This window comes from Mustelus asterias, chromosome 1 (assembly GCF_964213995.1).
Source record: "Mustelus asterias chromosome 1, sMusAst1.hap1.1, whole genome shotgun sequence".
NCBI lineage: Eukaryota > Metazoa > Chordata > Chondrichthyes > Carcharhiniformes > Triakidae > Mustelus > Mustelus asterias.
In genome coordinates this window covers 28,295,776-28,312,670 of record NC_135801.1, presented here as the reverse complement: position 1 = coordinate 28,312,670, position 16,895 = coordinate 28,295,776, and the positions used below count along the sequence as shown (strand labels likewise).

The 16,895-nt window shown below is 40.5% G+C and overlaps 1 protein-coding gene across 3 annotated transcripts; it reads right to left on the bottom strand.

Moving 5' to 3' along the window:
• Window positions 1-1,016: 1,016 nt before the first annotated feature.
• On the bottom strand, window positions 1,017-16,681 carry LOC144479596 (short coiled-coil protein). Of its 3 annotated transcripts, none has more exons than XM_078200439.1 (5): window positions 16,488-16,681; window positions 15,155-15,196; window positions 9,392-9,463; window positions 2,120-2,203; window positions 1,017-1,755 (listed from the first exon to the last, which is right to left on the bottom strand). In XM_078200439.1, the coding sequence occupies exons 3-5, from the start codon at window positions 9,411-9,413 to the stop codon at window positions 1,613-1,615; spliced, it is 249 nt and encodes an 82-aa protein (XP_078056565.1). In that variant the 5' UTR covers window positions 9,414-9,463; window positions 15,155-15,196; window positions 16,488-16,681; the 3' UTR covers window positions 1,017-1,612. The 3 variants fall into 3 exon arrangements, with proteins under 3 accessions (XP_078056565.1, XP_078055805.1, XP_078054995.1); XM_078199679.1 differs by lacking the exon at window positions 16,488-16,681 and adding an exon at window positions 15,894-16,031; XM_078198869.1 differs by lacking the exons at window positions 15,155-15,196; window positions 16,488-16,681 and adding an exon at window positions 15,894-16,023.
• Window positions 16,682-16,895: the final 214 nt, after the last annotated feature.

Here is a 16,895-nt window from a genome sequence, read left to right as displayed (position 1 = left end):
GGATAAAGCAGGCTGCTTGATTGCCACCCCTTTCACAAAAATCACTTCCTCTGCCACTGACACACAGTACCATCTACAAGATGCACTTCAAGGACTCACCGAGGCTCCTTAGACAGCACCTTCCAAACCCATGACCACTACCACCAAGAAGGACATGGGCAGCAGATACATGGGAACACCATTACCTGCAAGTTCCCCTCCAAGTCACGAACCATCCTGACTTGAAACTATAATCGCCATTCCTTCACTGTCGCTGGGTTAAAATCCTAAACTCTCTCCCGAACAGAACTCTGGGTGTGCCTACACCACATGAACTGCAGTGATTGAAGAAGGCAGTTCACCTTCCAAGGGCAATGAGAGATGGGTGATTAATGCTGGCCTAGCCAGCGAAGCCCATGGATCAAAAAAGTTGTTGAATGAAATTTTATTTGTAGCCAAATTTCAAAAAGTGGAACTAAATTTTGATGACCATCGTTGTGAAAAGTTATACCCTAGCAGTAAGCCACCGTAGAATAGGTTTGTTTATGCAAGTGCAATGTGTGAGGGAACATATTTATCATTATCAAAAAATAATCTACTGCAATTGAAATTAAAATGGCTGGAATTAGTAGTTTCCCCATGTGTTCCTGGTGTGCCCATGTGCAAATTTCCTTTATTTAATTTTCCAGAAATCAATCGGGGTGCTTTTATAAATGTCTTTCCAAACACCTTCAGGTGAGACACATGCTCTTCCCCGCTCTTATATTCTATAATAATTATATAATCTTCATAAAGGAGCAACTTCTGACTCACTGGGGGGGGGGGGGGGGGGGGGGGCTGGAATTCTACAGGAGACGTACAAACTAGTAACATGTCCATTTCACATTCAGCCAAAAATAATTGAGGCATTTAATTGTTCAGTATTTTCCTTAGGGGGTGGGGATGGTTGGAGAAAGTGGGAAGAAACAAAATGGTTAAACACCACCTCTTGGGTACAAAGTCACATTATTAGTTTCAACTCAATTAGACATCACATTGTAGTTTAAAATGTTTTATTATGGCAAATACATATAGCAAAAATGTAGTATTATTAGCATATCTCTATACACAAAGGCCACAGGGTGGCATTGACTGATCAGCATGTACAAAGTTAAGACAATTCACTTTTCTAGTGTTGACATTATATTGCACTATTTTTTTTCTTAATCTAATTTCTGCATTGTACCTAGGTCAAGCCAAACTAAAGGCAACAGCAACACGGAAAATTACACTGACGCCCAGACTCAGTATTAAAGCTGTAGCATCCCTTTACAGATTACATTCTCCTAACAAAAACGTAGTGTGCTTTAATAATCATGGAACCATTTTGGTATAACTGGGTTTGAGAAATATGCTACAACATATCACCAAGTGTAAATCTGTTAACAAGGGGAAGCCATACTCAAAATTTCCTAAAAATGCCTCCTTAGATGACTTGAGGCCACGGAGGTAAAAAGCAACAGCTTTTTAAAAATCCATTATTCCATACCAGTCAAGTTTAATTAGTCAGACATCTTAAGAAACAAAACATTTGACATTCTAGAAAGAGAATATGTACACAGGCCCAAATCGGATGACCAAAGCAATTTGACCCTTACTTTCGTTTGCTTTTTGTGTCTGTTGTCTGGAAAACACTAGAAGCCGACATGAGATTTTCTATGTATTGCCCAAGAACTTGATTTTCAGACTTTAGTTTCAGATTCTCTTCTTTTACGGCATCTACACGTGCAGACAGCTCTGAATAAGCAAAAACAGACACATTGATCACTAGGATATAAAATACAGTAAATTATGGAATCTCAATCCAATCATACCAATCGATATTTTTAAGCTGACACAGAATAACTTTGCCAGTTATAAATGAAGCCAGTATTTATATTTTAGCTGGGAAGGAAGAGAGCAAGAATAGCAAGAGATGCAATACGAAAAGATTATTTTTCTAACAGAAACTTCCAAAGTCGCTTCCTTCAGATAGGACAGAATTTCCTCAAGGTGAGAGTATGCAATCTTACACTCAAGACTACCACCCGGTTTAAGCATATCGGTGGATCCATCCACAAGGATAAAAGGCATGCACTTCAGTACTTACAAATTCATTTACCTTCTAAAGTGTGTTGAAGTTCCAACACTTGATTAATCAGTCGTGTCTTCTCTTCTAATTCTACCTGGTTCTCGGGATCAATTACTAGAATTGATGGAAAGATTACATAACTTTTACAAGCCAAAAATCATGATTTAGAACGTGAAGTAGAACAGTGCTCAAGAAAACCAACACTCCAACACATTGAAAATAAATGTTGCCTTCTTCATTATTTTCCTCTCCCTTTATTATGAGGTACTTTCCACAGCCAGTTACGATGCTTGCAAAATGAAATCTAAAGTTCTATAGTTTAATCCTTTTTAGCCTCAGTATCATTCTGGCAAATCTATGCTGCACCCATTCTTAGTATCAGACAGTGTGACGTGTTCCAGATTTCCCCTACGATTAAAAGCACCCCATATTCTGTTCAGAATTATCTCTGCATACCTCCCCAAACACATGACTGCAATCCCAAATTCACTGAGGAAAGCGCCAACATCAGTTTGTCCTATTAATAGGAGGGCTGAAGCACTGACCTTCACAGAAAATTGCAATCTCAAGTTACAACACTTTATCACCACATTTATTTAAAGTCAAAATGAACATCCGAGATCACCAAGAATCAATTAACCCCAAAAGATCACAATGCAACCATGGCACCTACACAAAGACCTTCACCAAACTCTAGTGGTCACGTCATGACATTTTCATATTAAAAGAACGATATAAAATTTGTGTGCATGTTGAAGGCCGCAACACTCGCAGCTTAGATGATCCCTCAAGTTTAGACAATCACTCAAATCCAACACAAGTGTTATTATCTTGTAGCATAAGCTTTGACTTTGTTTATTTTACACGTGGGCTCACTCAGTGCCTACAGCATATCCACATAACGGTGTCATTTCCAAAAATTCAACTTTCTGATGAAGCAGTTTATAAAGCTGCAAGTGAAACATTCAAATTCAGGGTCCAGCACATATATATAGGAACTACTTTTCATAGAGGGTGATGAATATGTGGAAGTCACTGTCCCATAGCGCAGTGGAGTCTGAATCATTAAACGGTTTTAATAAGGAGATCGATAAAAAAACAGATTAAAGGGATATGGGAAACAGGTGGGGAGGTGGATTTGAGACCAGGGAGAGATCAGCCATGATCTGATTGAATGGTGGAGCAGGCTCGAAGGGCTGAATTGCCAATTTCTGCTCCTAATTCCTATATTCATGTCAACAATTAGCTTCCATTCTCATTGGTGCTAGTTGAGGTGCAGCAGGAGAAATTACAACTTTCCCACAGAAAGGTCAATGTGGAGCATATTACTCTGGGCTGTTTCCACGCACATCTTACAATCAATTCCAGAACAGTTATAACAAGAGGCCTCACAGCAGAGTGCCTGTTGACCTGCTCAGCTGGATGTAGCACACTTTTCATTTAAATGTCTTTTTACGTCTCATTCAACTTCAGGAAAACCTCTTCCAAAGGTCCTCTACATGTTTTTGATTTGAATTCAGGTATCCTTTTGTCAATACTTCCCAAGTTGTTGAATTAGGTTAATTAATATATATAATGTACTTAAAACACTATTAGATCCTCATATCTTCAATTTCTGTCTACACTATGTGGATATATGAAAAGAACAACAAGATACCAAACAAAAAGCCAAATACCTACATTGGATCTTACTACTCTCACTTGATCATAAGGCGTGTACTCCATTTCTACTGCAGAATTGCTTCCATTGAAGTGATACCTTTGCTGTTATTTGTACCCCATTAATCCTGCCAGAAAATTAGTGCCTTAGGTGTTAAGTACAGAAATAACAAAGCTGGAGGATAGGTACAAAATAAATTTGAAAAGCTAATGGAATGCTGGCCCCGAAGTTATTCTGGAGTTGTACAAGGCCCTGGTTAGACCCCATTTAGCATGTTGTGAAATGCATCTCAGGAAGAATATATATATTAGGGGCGGGGGCGGTGAGGGGTGAAAAGATTCACCACATGGACTGCAGCGATTCAAGAAGGTGGCTCACCATCAGCTTCGAGGGCAATTAGAGATGGGCATTAAAAATGCTGGTCTAGCCAGCAACACCCACATACCATGAAAGAATAAAAAAGATTTAAGGGTGAAGTATTTCACATTTATTAAAGGATTTGACAGTTCTGCTTTATTGACCCTATTACCTGTGGTGGAAGAGTACAGGACAGGAGTGGATGGTGGGAATAACCTTAGGATTAGAGCCAGGATGCACCCTTTCAGATAAAAGGGTAGTGAAAATCTGGAAAATTCTCCTTCAAAAACTGTTGCAACTAAGTTGATGGAAAGTTTCAAAACAGATTGTTAGATTTGTGTTAGGCAACAGTACAGTAACTCCTCGCTTAACACTGTAGTTGTGTTCTTGAAAAGTGCAACTTAAAATGATCAAGTGAATCACATTTTCCCATTCCAACCAAGATGTCATTAGCTTCTGTAGCACCTTTCTTATCAGAAAAAATGAAAACATTATACCATGCAAGTTTAAATACTATATTTTACAAAATTTGTACCTGAAAACATTAGCATATTTCAATTCTTTCTATTTGTCTCCCGCTTGCTTGCGCTCTTGAACCCTTGCTGAGAGCACGCTTGGGAGAGAAGTAGCAAGAGGTAGGAAGCAAGCGAGGGAGTGAGTGGAGTGGCCAGCGGAAAAATCAGGGAGATGGTGAGAGGCAGTCAGTAGGAGGGTTGGTGAGTTGCATTGGGTGACAAGCAGAAAGGTCAGGGAGTATAGCAGCAATCGGGAGGGTCAGGGGATTAGGTGAACAGTGAGCTGAACACTCTGGGAACAGGGGTTAGGTTCAGAACTGGAGGGGCCATTCCAAAATGGTACCAAGCGGGTCATGCATTACATAGACCCAAAGCAAAAAACACCAAAATGAAAATCCTGATGCTAAATTCACATACTGGCCTGATTACATCCATGAAGTTAAAGTAGAATAACTGGGATGTTTACAGAACCAAGCTGAGTAGATGGGGGCTGCGATGCACATCAGCCAGCCATGAACTAACTTAATGGTGGACCAGGCTGGAAGAGCTGAATGGCTATTCCTGATCCTATGTTCCACAGGCTAGCTATTCTTAAATTGCTCGCCTGTGGTGGAACTCAAACTGGCAGACCTACCTTTAGATCACCAATAAACATTATAATTTTGCGAGAACCCAGAGGTCAGAGGTAATGCACACATTCATTTAGGGAGAACTCTGATGCCACTACCCACAAATATTATCAGGTTGAATTTATCGGATTGTGTCAAAAAGTGCTCTTACCACATAGATAATCTGATGAATAAATTGACTTTTCTAAATGTAAATGGAGGAGTTAGCTCTACCCTGACATCTCAGTCATATCTTTCCATTTTTGCCTTTGAGCTGCTGGTTGCAGACAACTTACAAGGTTCAATTTGTCTCTTCTCATTGGATAAATAAAGATCTCTCAGCACTATTCAAAAAAAGTATAAGTTTGGAAATTAGGAGGAGCTGGAGCAAGGGTAATGGGATAGTGGGAGACGTTAATCCTCAAAAAGACAGCGTAAACCAAATAAGCAAAAGCAGCTTGGAAGTCAAGGTCCTGATATATATTTGAGACAGATTTCTAAAACAATTTGTCATGGTAGAGAACTGGTTATTTAAACTCTAGGATTGCATAATGAGGCAGGTTCATTAGTAATTTTATAATAAGATGTCCTCTCGAGAAGTATCATAATATTAAGAATGTCATATTAAGTTGAGTGGTGATTAAGTCCAAAACTAGGGTCTTAAATCTAAACAAAGCTAATTACAAACAAATCAGAGGCAGTCGGCTCAGTTAGATTGGGAATTTAGATTAAAAAATATGATGGTAGATAAAAGGTATGGCAGACATTTAAAGAAATAATACCAAAAAATATATATTCCAAAAACCACTACTGGAAAAACAGTTCAATCATGTATCTTAGAGAAGTTAAGGATGGTATCAGATTAAAAAGATTTAAAAATCAGATTATAACGTTGCTAAAAAAATTCTAAATCTATAAATTTAAGGGACTTTAAAAATCACCAATGGATGACAAAGAATTTATAATGAAGAACCGAGATGTTAACCGAGTGATTAGTTGCGAAGGAAAAATACAGGAGAAATTAACAGAACCAAAAGTCAGCTAATCTCCCCACTAGGTGACCAAGCAACATGCCCATGTTTGCTGACGATACAAAGCTAGGTGGGAAAGTAAAGTCAGCTGTGAGGAGAAGAGAAACAGACCGCAGAGGTATAGGCTGGTTAAGTGTCTAGGCAAGAAGATGGCAGATGAAGCAAAATGTGGGGAAATACTTTGGTAAGAAGAATTAATAAAATTAATTAATAATAGAACTGCAGATTTTTTTTAAAAAAATCATTGAATCCCTAGAGTGCAGAAGGAGGCTATTCAGCCCAGAAAGCCTGCACCGACAAATAGACCTGAGATGGATCCACATTTGGACAGCCCGATCCAAGTACAAATCTAAGAATAAATCAGCAGAGAAGGCTGGATATTATAAAAATAATAAAAGGGCAAAACTAAAAGTTCTGCATCCAAACACACAGCATTAGGAATAAAACAGATGAACTCATAGTAAGACATTATGGAGAAAAGGCTCCAGGGTGACAAAGATTGAGACCTGAATATTGAGAGTATGCAACATTTGGCAAGGACAGGAAGTTAGGAAAAATTGGAGGGATGGCTCTGTTGATTAATGATAGTATTGGCACATTGGATAGGAATGATCCAAGTTCAGGAAACCACAATGTAGAAGTAGTTTGTGTTGATATGAGAATTGATAAAGGCAAGAAGTCACTTGTGGCAGTGGTGTACATGCCTCCTTTTAACTATACCTTAGCACAGAGATAATGGGAACTTGTGATAATCAGATGGGATTTTAATCTATATAAAGACTGGAAAGTCAGGTGGGCAAAGGTGATGTAAATGAGGAATTAATAGAATGTTTCTGGGATAGTTTCTGACAACAGCATGTTCTGGAGCCAACCAGAAGGCAGGCTATACGAGACCTGGTATTGTGCAATGAGATGGGATTAATTGATAACCTCAATGAATGCACCCCTAAGTAGCAGCACTCATAATATGGTTAAATTTTACATTTAGTTTCAGGGAGATAAGATACAGGGAGTCGGCGTAAATGGATATTTTTCTGGTTGGCAGGATGGGACAAGTGGTGTGCCGCAGGGATCAGTGCCAGGGCCTCAGCTTTTTAGAATTTATATAAATGACTTGGATGAAGGTATGGTTGCTAAATATGCTGATGACACAAAGATAAGTAGGAAAGTAAACTGAGGTAAGGAGGTGATAAAGACAGACAGATAATTTAAGAGAATGGGCAAAAATCTGGCAAGTTGAGTATAATGTGGGCAAATTTGAAATTATCTATTTTGGCAGAAGAGTAAAAAAGCTTTTACCTTAATGGTGAGAGATTGTAATGCTCTGAGGTGTAGAAGGATCTGTGTCCTAGTACATTAATCATAAAAGGCTAGTATACAACTACAGCAAGTAATTAGGAAGCTAATAGAATGATATTGTTTACTGAGAGGAGAATTGATTATAAAATTAGGGAGATTATGCTTCAGTTGTGCGGGGCATTAGTGAGATCACAACTAGAGTATTGGTCTCCTTATTTAAGGAATTACGTAAATGTGTTAGAAGCAGTTCAGAGAATGTTTACTAAATTAATACCAGGAATGTCTTACGACAAGAGGTTTGAGGGGCTAGGTTTGTATCCACTAGCGTTTAGACGGGCAAGAGGCAACTTGATTAAAATTTTAAGATCCTGATGGGTATTGGAAGGGGGGGATGTGGAGAGAATATTTGCTCATCACAGAATCTAGAATTAGGGGTTGTTCATTTAAGGTAGAGACGAAAAAAAAAAATCTCAGTTCTTTCTGGAACACTCTGCTTCCACTGCCTTTTTGAGGAAGAGTATTTGAATATTTTTTTAAAATACAGAATTCAATAGGTTCTTGATTAACAAGGGATGAAGGGTCATCAGGTGTAGGCAGAAATGTGGGGTTGGGTTTACAATCAGATCAGCCATGATCTTATTGAATGGTGGAACAGGCTTGAGGGGCTGAGTGGCCTGCTTCTGCTCTTAGTTTGCATGTAACACTGACAGTTAAGATGCAGCTGCTACAAACAATTAGGAAGGCAAATGAAATGTTAGGTTTTTTGGCATCTCATCAGGTTTTTTGGCAACAGAGTGTTGATGTACATTAGCAAGGAAACCTTGCTAGTTATATAGAGTTTTACTGAGACCACATCTGGAATACTATTTTGGTCACCTTACCGGTGGAAGGATATATTTGCCTTGAGCAAGGATGCAAAAAAAAATTCACTAGGCTGATTTATGGAATGAGAGGGTTGTCTAAAAAGAAAAGTTGAGGAGGATAGTGTCTATTCTCTGGCGTTTAGAAGAATGAGAAGTGATCTTACTGAAACCGAAAATTTTTGAGGGTTTGACAGGGTCAATGTTGAGAGGCTGTTTCCCTGTAGCAGGAGGGTCTAGGTTTAGGGGGCATAGTCTCAAAGGGGTTGGCCATTTAGGACTGAGGCCAGGAAAAATGTCTTCAACGGTTTGTGAATCATTGTAACTCTCTACCTCATAGAGCTGTGGGTGCTGAGTTATTGAATATATTCACTATGGAAATCAATAGATTTTGGAGCAACAATGGAATCAACAGATATGGGCAGGGCAGGAAAGTAAAACTGATCTTACCTTGATCTGACTGAAGAGCAGAGCAGGTGCAAGAGGTTTAATGGCCTATTCCTGCCCCTATTTACTTTGTCAACAATCCTCCCTCATTCAACTTTTTAAAAAATGACTAGGTTATTCATTTCATTGCTGTTTGTCAGATCTTGTCAAGTCCAAAGCTCCTTAGTAAATGAAGGTAGACAATCTTTAGAGACCGGTTTTTGCCTGGACGTCACTGCGCCACTTACTGTGCTGCCTAAGGATTGACTAGCCAGCTGCTAGTTCGAACTTCACATTCCACCAGCAACCCAAAGCATCAGAGTCCATCCTGGACACAGATCAAAGGTAATTTTTGGGTCAATGAATGGCAAAGGATATCAGCTGCTTTTGTATGAACTTCCATAACTCCAATCTCCATCCATTTAAAGAAAGGTGCTTGGGTGAAAGGAGTACTAGTAAATGCACTTCTTTTTGAGGAAGTATGTTACAGGAAAGAGAGGATTGGATTGCACTTTGAAAGTCAATAACAGCCAATTTACATCATACCTTCCATATCTGCATTCATCATGAATTGTTCACTGTCGGGTTTTGAATCAGAAATGGTCGATCCAGAATCCACTAATGAAAAAGAATTAAAGATATAAAATGATCCAAGTAGCAGAAGATTTTACATCAGCTTCTCTAAATGCTCAAGTGGCAAATATCCCACCATGTAGTCCTTATAAAGGATAAAAGTCTCTGGTTTAATCCCTGGTTTCTGCTAAATTCAGTAAGAAGTTTAACAACACCAGGTTAAAGTCCAACAGGTTTATTTGGTAGCAAAAGCCACACGAGCTTCCGGAGCTCTAAGCCCCTTCTTCAGGTGAGTGGGAATTCTGTTCACAAACAGGGCATACAAAGACACAAACTCAATTTACAGAATAATGGTTGGAATGCGAATACTTGACTTGATTAGCTGCAAGTATTCTCATTCCAACCATTATTCTGTAAATTGAGTTTGTGTCTTTATATGCCCTGTTTGTGAACAGAACTCCCACTCACCTGAAGAAGGGGTTTAAGGCTCCGAAAGCTTGTGTGGCTTTTGCTACCAAATAAACCTGTTGGACTTCTTACTGTGTTTACCCCAGTCCAACGCCGGCATCTCCACTTCTCTGCTAAATTAACAGACTTTAGCACTAAAGCAGTGATGGGGGTATTGTTATCGAATATCATTTGGAACAACAGTTGAATTCAGCACCCATATTTAGGGAGAGGAAAGAATTAACAATTGTTCCCCACTCCTGATCACTATCCAACAACTCCTACTGGAATATGTCGAGAGGTATCAGGTGACAACAGGATTACTCAGCTGTGGTGCCCTCTTCACATCAAAAAGCCCGTCAACACCCACTATCTAGACTCAAACTAATGCCAGCTGGGAAGTTACTAAAATGTCTTCTCCCCCTCGGCATACTCCAATCTCAGCCAGCACCTCCGAATAAAAGGGGAATGCTAGTTTTCTATAACATGAAGCGGTGGACTTTTTAAAAAAAATGCCAAATAGGCATTGAAATCACACAAGTGCTAATCAACATAGCTCCCTGCCTCCAAAAGGAAAGTGGCAACAAACTGCTGGGGAATAAAATCATTAATAACACTTCAGATACAAGAGTAAAAAAATGAATTATACTAGCAGAGACTGGGAGGGTGTGGGGGCGGGGGGGAAATAAGTTTTAGTTCATTCAGCCACCAGCTACCGAGCTAGAGATCCACCACGTGAGGTCTCACATGGAAACGAATGTTGTTCTGCTAATGCCTGCAGCAGATCTGCCAGCAAGTACCTAGCCCAGCTTCTCAGATCTAACACGGGGTTGGAGTAGATTGGTCAACTGGTTAAAGTTATGATTCTCCCTCATCAGGTACAGGATTAAAAACAAACCCCTAGCAAAGTAAAAAGAGGTTCTTTGATCCACAAATGTTCCATTTGTTCTTCTGGAAGCAGATTCTGTCAATTATATTGCTGAGTTTGAGTAGAAAAGAATGTTAATATCATCCTATTGTCTATGGAGTACACATTTAAAAATACAACAGCAATAATCCCAAAGTGAAAGTATCCATTTAGCATGGACAAACTTCAATGCTAATTTTGTGTCATCTTGAATCCATATCATTGTCCTAGTCAGTGAACTACCTCCATTCCCAGATTCTGCTGCTCAGCCTTCATCCTCCCACATTTTTCTCATTCTAACACTACACCAGCCTTCCAAAAAAAAAACCCTTTATTCCTTTCAATATCTGCTCCACCAAAACTGGTTGCGAAAGCCGTTTTTTAAAAAAAATGGTAGTAATTTAATGCAAGACAATAAGTCAAATACTCAGGGAAGCCACTGCACACATGTGCGCACTGGAATGATCAGCAGCACTATTTTATTCCCCCCCCCCCGAGCTTGCAAATGGGGGAGAACATTGCTCCCAATATAAAACCGGTCACCTCAGCTACCAGACAGGAACACAAGGAGTAGGTGTTTAAAATTGAACCTCTGCTGATACTAAAAGTTCATTTATTAGTCACAAGTAGATGGATTCCTGATCGGTAAGGGAATTAGGGGTTATGGGATCAGGCGGGTAAGTGGAACTGATCCACTTCAGATCAGCCATGATCTTATTGAATGGTGGGGCAGGCTTGAGGGGCTAGATGGCCTACTCCTGCTCCTATTTCTTATGTTCTTATATTCTTAAGTAGGCTTACATTAACACTGCAATAAAGTTACTGTGAAAATCCCCTAGTCGCCACACTCCGGCACCTGTAAACCTGCTGATGTGTTTTTGTGCAGAGGTAACACACCTCATGAGCCAATTATGGAAGTCAAGCTTCCATTATAGAATGCAACTCTCCATTGCTTTCCTTTAGAATGGTGATTAGATTGGTTAACTCACTCATTTGCATATGTATCAGAAAGAACACAAACAATAAACAAAGAGGGTTTAACAATCTGCAGAAGATTACAACATTCAAGGAAGGAAGGGATGTAATCTAGCATTCTGTGGTACAAGAGTTCTTCAGTACCAATAATTTATGAAGAAATATTGAAGAAAACATTAGTGTGTTGCTTTGTTTTAGTATAAAAGCTCACCCTCTATCTGGCTCATTGGATTAGCCTACTTATTGTACGCAAGGCCCAGTTATGTTTTATCGTCTCAAACATTTAACTTGCAAGACCTTTATTTAACACTAATATGCATGAAGCATTAAAATATCTGATTTGCTGAGAGGATGCATATTTTCTGTTTACTCTTGAAGAGAATGCTCAGGAGATACCTTTAAGGAATAGATCAACTGAATTCTGATGTATTTCAGTTTGCCGCAAACTCAAAAACTGGAGGACACGAAGTCAAGCTTAGGAGGAAGCTGCACTGACAAGTTGAGGCTTAATTACTTTATACAGGGGGTGGTGTGGTGAATATGTAGAATAACAGTGAAAACAGATAATATGCAGAAACACTGAAGGAATAATTGATCATTTGAGGGGGGTTGGGTGGGGTGCGGTTTGGACAACAAGACAGCAATTAGCTTTTTTGAGTTTGCCCAGATAATCTTCTATATTTTCCCCATCAGGAACCAGCCACCACAGAGTCTGCAAAGAGCAGATTGGAAATCTGAACATTGAAGTATTGTTGAACTGTATTTGTCTGGAATATGTCGCTGATGGAAGAGCACAGGGACGATGAAAGAGTTAGTGCTGAAGGTTTCTGGTTGGGCAGTAAATGTTTCAGAGGATCACAGGAATTAATTCCTTACTTTTTTTTGTAACCTCGAAAGGTGGCAACACTGACACGCAGCCACATCCAAGATAATTTTTAAAAAGTGGATTCCCCCTGTCCTTCTTCACTTACCTCATTAACTATCATCCCTCATTTCAACTCTTAAAGGGATGGTGCTCTATAGATACTTTCAAGGTAAACAAACCGTGGGGGCTCAGTAGAGTCCGATCCTCTCCTCCCTTGTCCATGTGCCCTTTCAAGCAGTAGCACCCCCCTGGAAGAATCAGGTGGAACAAAGGCTGGACAGGGGAGGCAGGATTGTTGGTGTTGAGTTCTTGGGGTAAGGGGGGGTGGTGAACTCATAGTACTGGTAATAGGAGGGGACAGTGATTGTCAGATGGGGGAGCAAGATGAGGGAGGGTGGCAGGTCCAGGTTGAGAGTCTGGTAGGTGAAGATCTCATCAGGTGGCTTGGATAATGGGAGGGGGCAGGGTCATAGTGACCACGGGGAGAGTAATGGGTGTTTGTACTGAGGGGAGGGATGTCATGCAGATTACGGTGGGATCCAGAGTAGGGGGGGCAGGGGAAAAAGGTTCAAGTGTTACACAGCGGAGAGGAATGGTGATCTTGTGTGGATCTATAGTGATCGGGGGCAAGGGGTTGCAGAAGTTGGCACACTATTTTTCTAAACTGACCTTGACCACACAGTTAGTTGGTCAGCAAGATCCCTGGGGATGTGGGGATGACAGAAAGATCTTTAAGTGGGTTGAAGATAGCTGACTGAAGCTAATTAACGAGGCAACTGGATGTCAAAGTTGCTCAGTTGTGTTCTCCTCTCAATTGTAAAGCCCACATTGTAGCCAGTTTGTTCCCGACTCATGGGTCTCATAACACCCCAGAAAAGTGTGGAGCTGCCATTCATTTTGTTTTTGCCATTAGGTGCAGTCAGAGGCAGAAATGAAGAGAGATGGAATGGCTCAATAGGAGGGCAGCCAATTCATAACTCTGAACCTCCATCCTCAGGGGTAAATGATCATGCAGTTTGGTTTTTATACTGCCAAGTCAATGGTCTATAGAATTGGAGAGTGTAGAGAAAAAACTTTTTGAAATTGGCTCTCATCACCCTGGTCAAAGCAATGTCAAAGTAAGAAGTCTCACAACACCAGGTTAAAGTCCAACAGGTTTATTTGGTAGCACAAGCCACAAGCTTTCGGAGCACTGCCCCTTCAAATAAACCTGTTGGACTTTAACCTGGTGCTGTGAGACTTCTTACTGTGCCCACCCCAGTCCAACGCCGGCATCTCCACATTAAAGAAATGTCTCCATACGCATTCATGTATATGGCGTCTGGTTTTCCACCAGGGAACCTTTACTTGGAAGGAGTGAGGTGAGTATGCCATGTTTAGATGGAGGCCAGGCATAGGATTTATGGCAGGAAACCTATAAAAGGATATGTTCACTCCAATTCGTTTACACATCCACTGAGGAGTTGAAGACAGAGGCTGCACGAATTCCTGTCTTGGTAATGGCTCACATCCAGATGAGGAGGACTACGTCACCAGTTGGCAAAGACCAGGAGGAGAAAGACTTGTGCAGCAAGAGGCAGCACGGCCTCCATAAGGTCAGGAGACTGGAGAACATGGGCCAATGCAATAGCAAGCATTGACCCAACCATGTTGCCATTGGTGTTTTTATGAATGAAAAGTAACACCGAGGCATCCTTGTATGTCCCAGGATGTGGTTGTTCACATCAGCCATGTTCTCCTCTATGAGCTGCAGCCATTAAGGACTCCAGACAGGTAATCCAAAGCTCCTGAACTGCACTGTGTGTATGTCTGTCCAGGTGTCATTTAAATATGGCGTCAGGACCTTTGACCCCTTGAGGTAACAGCAGGGTGACTTCCTGCCTACCCAGTCACAAAATTCACTGAGCTCCTCACAAATGCATAATCGATTAGCTTAAAAGATCAGGTGTTCACCCACCCCACCGCCCAGCAGGAATCATGCTAGCTATCCTGCCCGCAGAGGCTCCACAATGGACAATTCCACCCAATCTACATGAATTTAATCACCACCCTGCCCGAGATCAATTAGAAGCATAGATAAGAAGATGGTGCCTTGGGCTTTACTGCTCAAGATACCTCAGCCGCTCACAACACTACACCCCCATTATCACTTCTTGGCCTTTTGGCGCAGGATCAAGCCTGCGATCAGGTGCAATGCCTGTTCCTGTCAGCTTGGATCTGTCATGTCTCTCTTGTGGGGACCATGAATGGGATTCAGTTTGATTTTGAATTGGTTTCTGGAGTAAGCGAGATAGATTCATCATAGAAACCCTACAGTACAGAAAGAGGCCATTCGGCCCATCGAGTCTGCACCAACCACAATCCCACCCAGGCCCTACTCCCATATCCCTACATACTTATCCAACTAATCCCTCTAACCTATGCATCTCAGGACACTAAGGGCAATTTTTTTTTAGCATGGCCAATCAACCTAACCCGCACATCTTTGGACTTGCCCTGTCTGAGAAAGGAATAAAATTTAAATTTAAAAAAAAATACATACCTCATTAATACTCATTTGTGTAAAAAAAAGGTAGAATACAGTCTGAGGGAATAAAATTTTAGAAAACACACCCCATTAATAAATTGTAAAAAAGGTAGAACAGACAGTCTGAGGGAATAGCAATTAAAAAACACACACCCCATTAATTAAAGGGTAGAAAACAATCTGAAGGAATAAAATTTAAATTAAAAACACACATTAACCCATTAATAAAAAGGTAGAATACAGTCTGAGGGAATGAAATTTAAAAACACACACCCCATTAATAAATTGTAAAAAGGCTAGAACAGACAGTCTGAGGAAATAGGAATTAAAACACACATACCATTAAAAAAAAGGATGGAATACACAGTCTGAGGGAATAACATTTAAATTAAAAAAACACACACACCCCATTAATAGAAATGGGTGGAACAGACAGTCTGAGGGCCAGAATTTCCTTTTTAAAGCTAGCCATGGTTTGAATCTAGACAAATAAACACACAGACAGCAGCCTGTTTAAATGCTCAGTCAGTTTCCAGCTCTCTCTCTTTAGGGAGAGCTTGTGATATTTCCCAGGGGGTTGTATTTAATCCAGTTTTCCCCTCCTGGTCTGCAGGCTGACTAAAGGCCTAACCTTCTCCACAGCACAGCGCTGCCGCCGGCAATTTCCTAAACAGCTTCTTCCTCGGCAAAAGGGAGGGTGCTTTTTGGGGGGGGGGAAACCCTTTAAAGCGGCCAGAGTCCAGCCGACACTTACCTTACCCACACCGGGCAGCAGGTATTTATTGCCGGGTGGCGGTCTGAATCAGGAGGATTTAAACACAGAGGGTGGGGGGAAGAGACGCGGCGTCGAGTCAGCTCAGCCTGCATGGAGCAAGATGGCCACCAGAGGGAGAGTGGGACAGGTACAGGAAGGCAGAGAGACAGGCCAACCCATCTGAGGCATCCTGCCTGCCCACACACACACACCAAATAGTCACCTTAAAATTAAACATAACTAGCTCTTTACAAACCTTTCTCTACACATGTTTATCCCAAAAATCCCTCACATTAATTTTTCATTAACTTGAAAAACAGGTTCCACTTATGTTCAAAATAAGTTCACAAACCATCAAACTAATCAATTAAAACACATCTGGACATGTTCAGAACTACATCAAAATCCTGAGTCTTCGAAGTAAAACACATCAAAATCTTGATTTTTTTTTCTGAATTAAACACATTTGGCCAAGTTCACAGATGCATCAACATTTTTTTTCTTAATTTATGCATTGCATTCTATCTTTTTAACATTTGTTTCCAAAGTCAACTCAAAACGGTCACAAAGCAAAAGAGAAACCCAAATGCATACCATTTGTAACTGCTGCGTAACACCCCAAATCCACTCCTTTTGAACCCAAAAAAGTTCCTTTTTCCCCCAACAGCAACCTCCGCAATCAGCCACATGAATATGATGGAGACAGGAATAAAAGATGAACCAGTTGACACCAGCCAAAAGGTTGACATGAGCATTGCTGAGTTGCAGCTCTCCTGAGTTCACCACATACCAGTGGACAGGTATAAACACAGTCTGATCATCAGGCAGTGTGATTCACTTAAATGCATCAAAAGTATTGTCACTGAAACAGGTTAAGAACATGTTTTTTTTTAAAAACTGTTCCTTACATGCACAATCACATTTTTGATATTGTCCCACCTGATTCTTAGAAATAAGATTTCTTGCGCCAAGTGAGCAGACATAATGATCCAAAAACAAAAC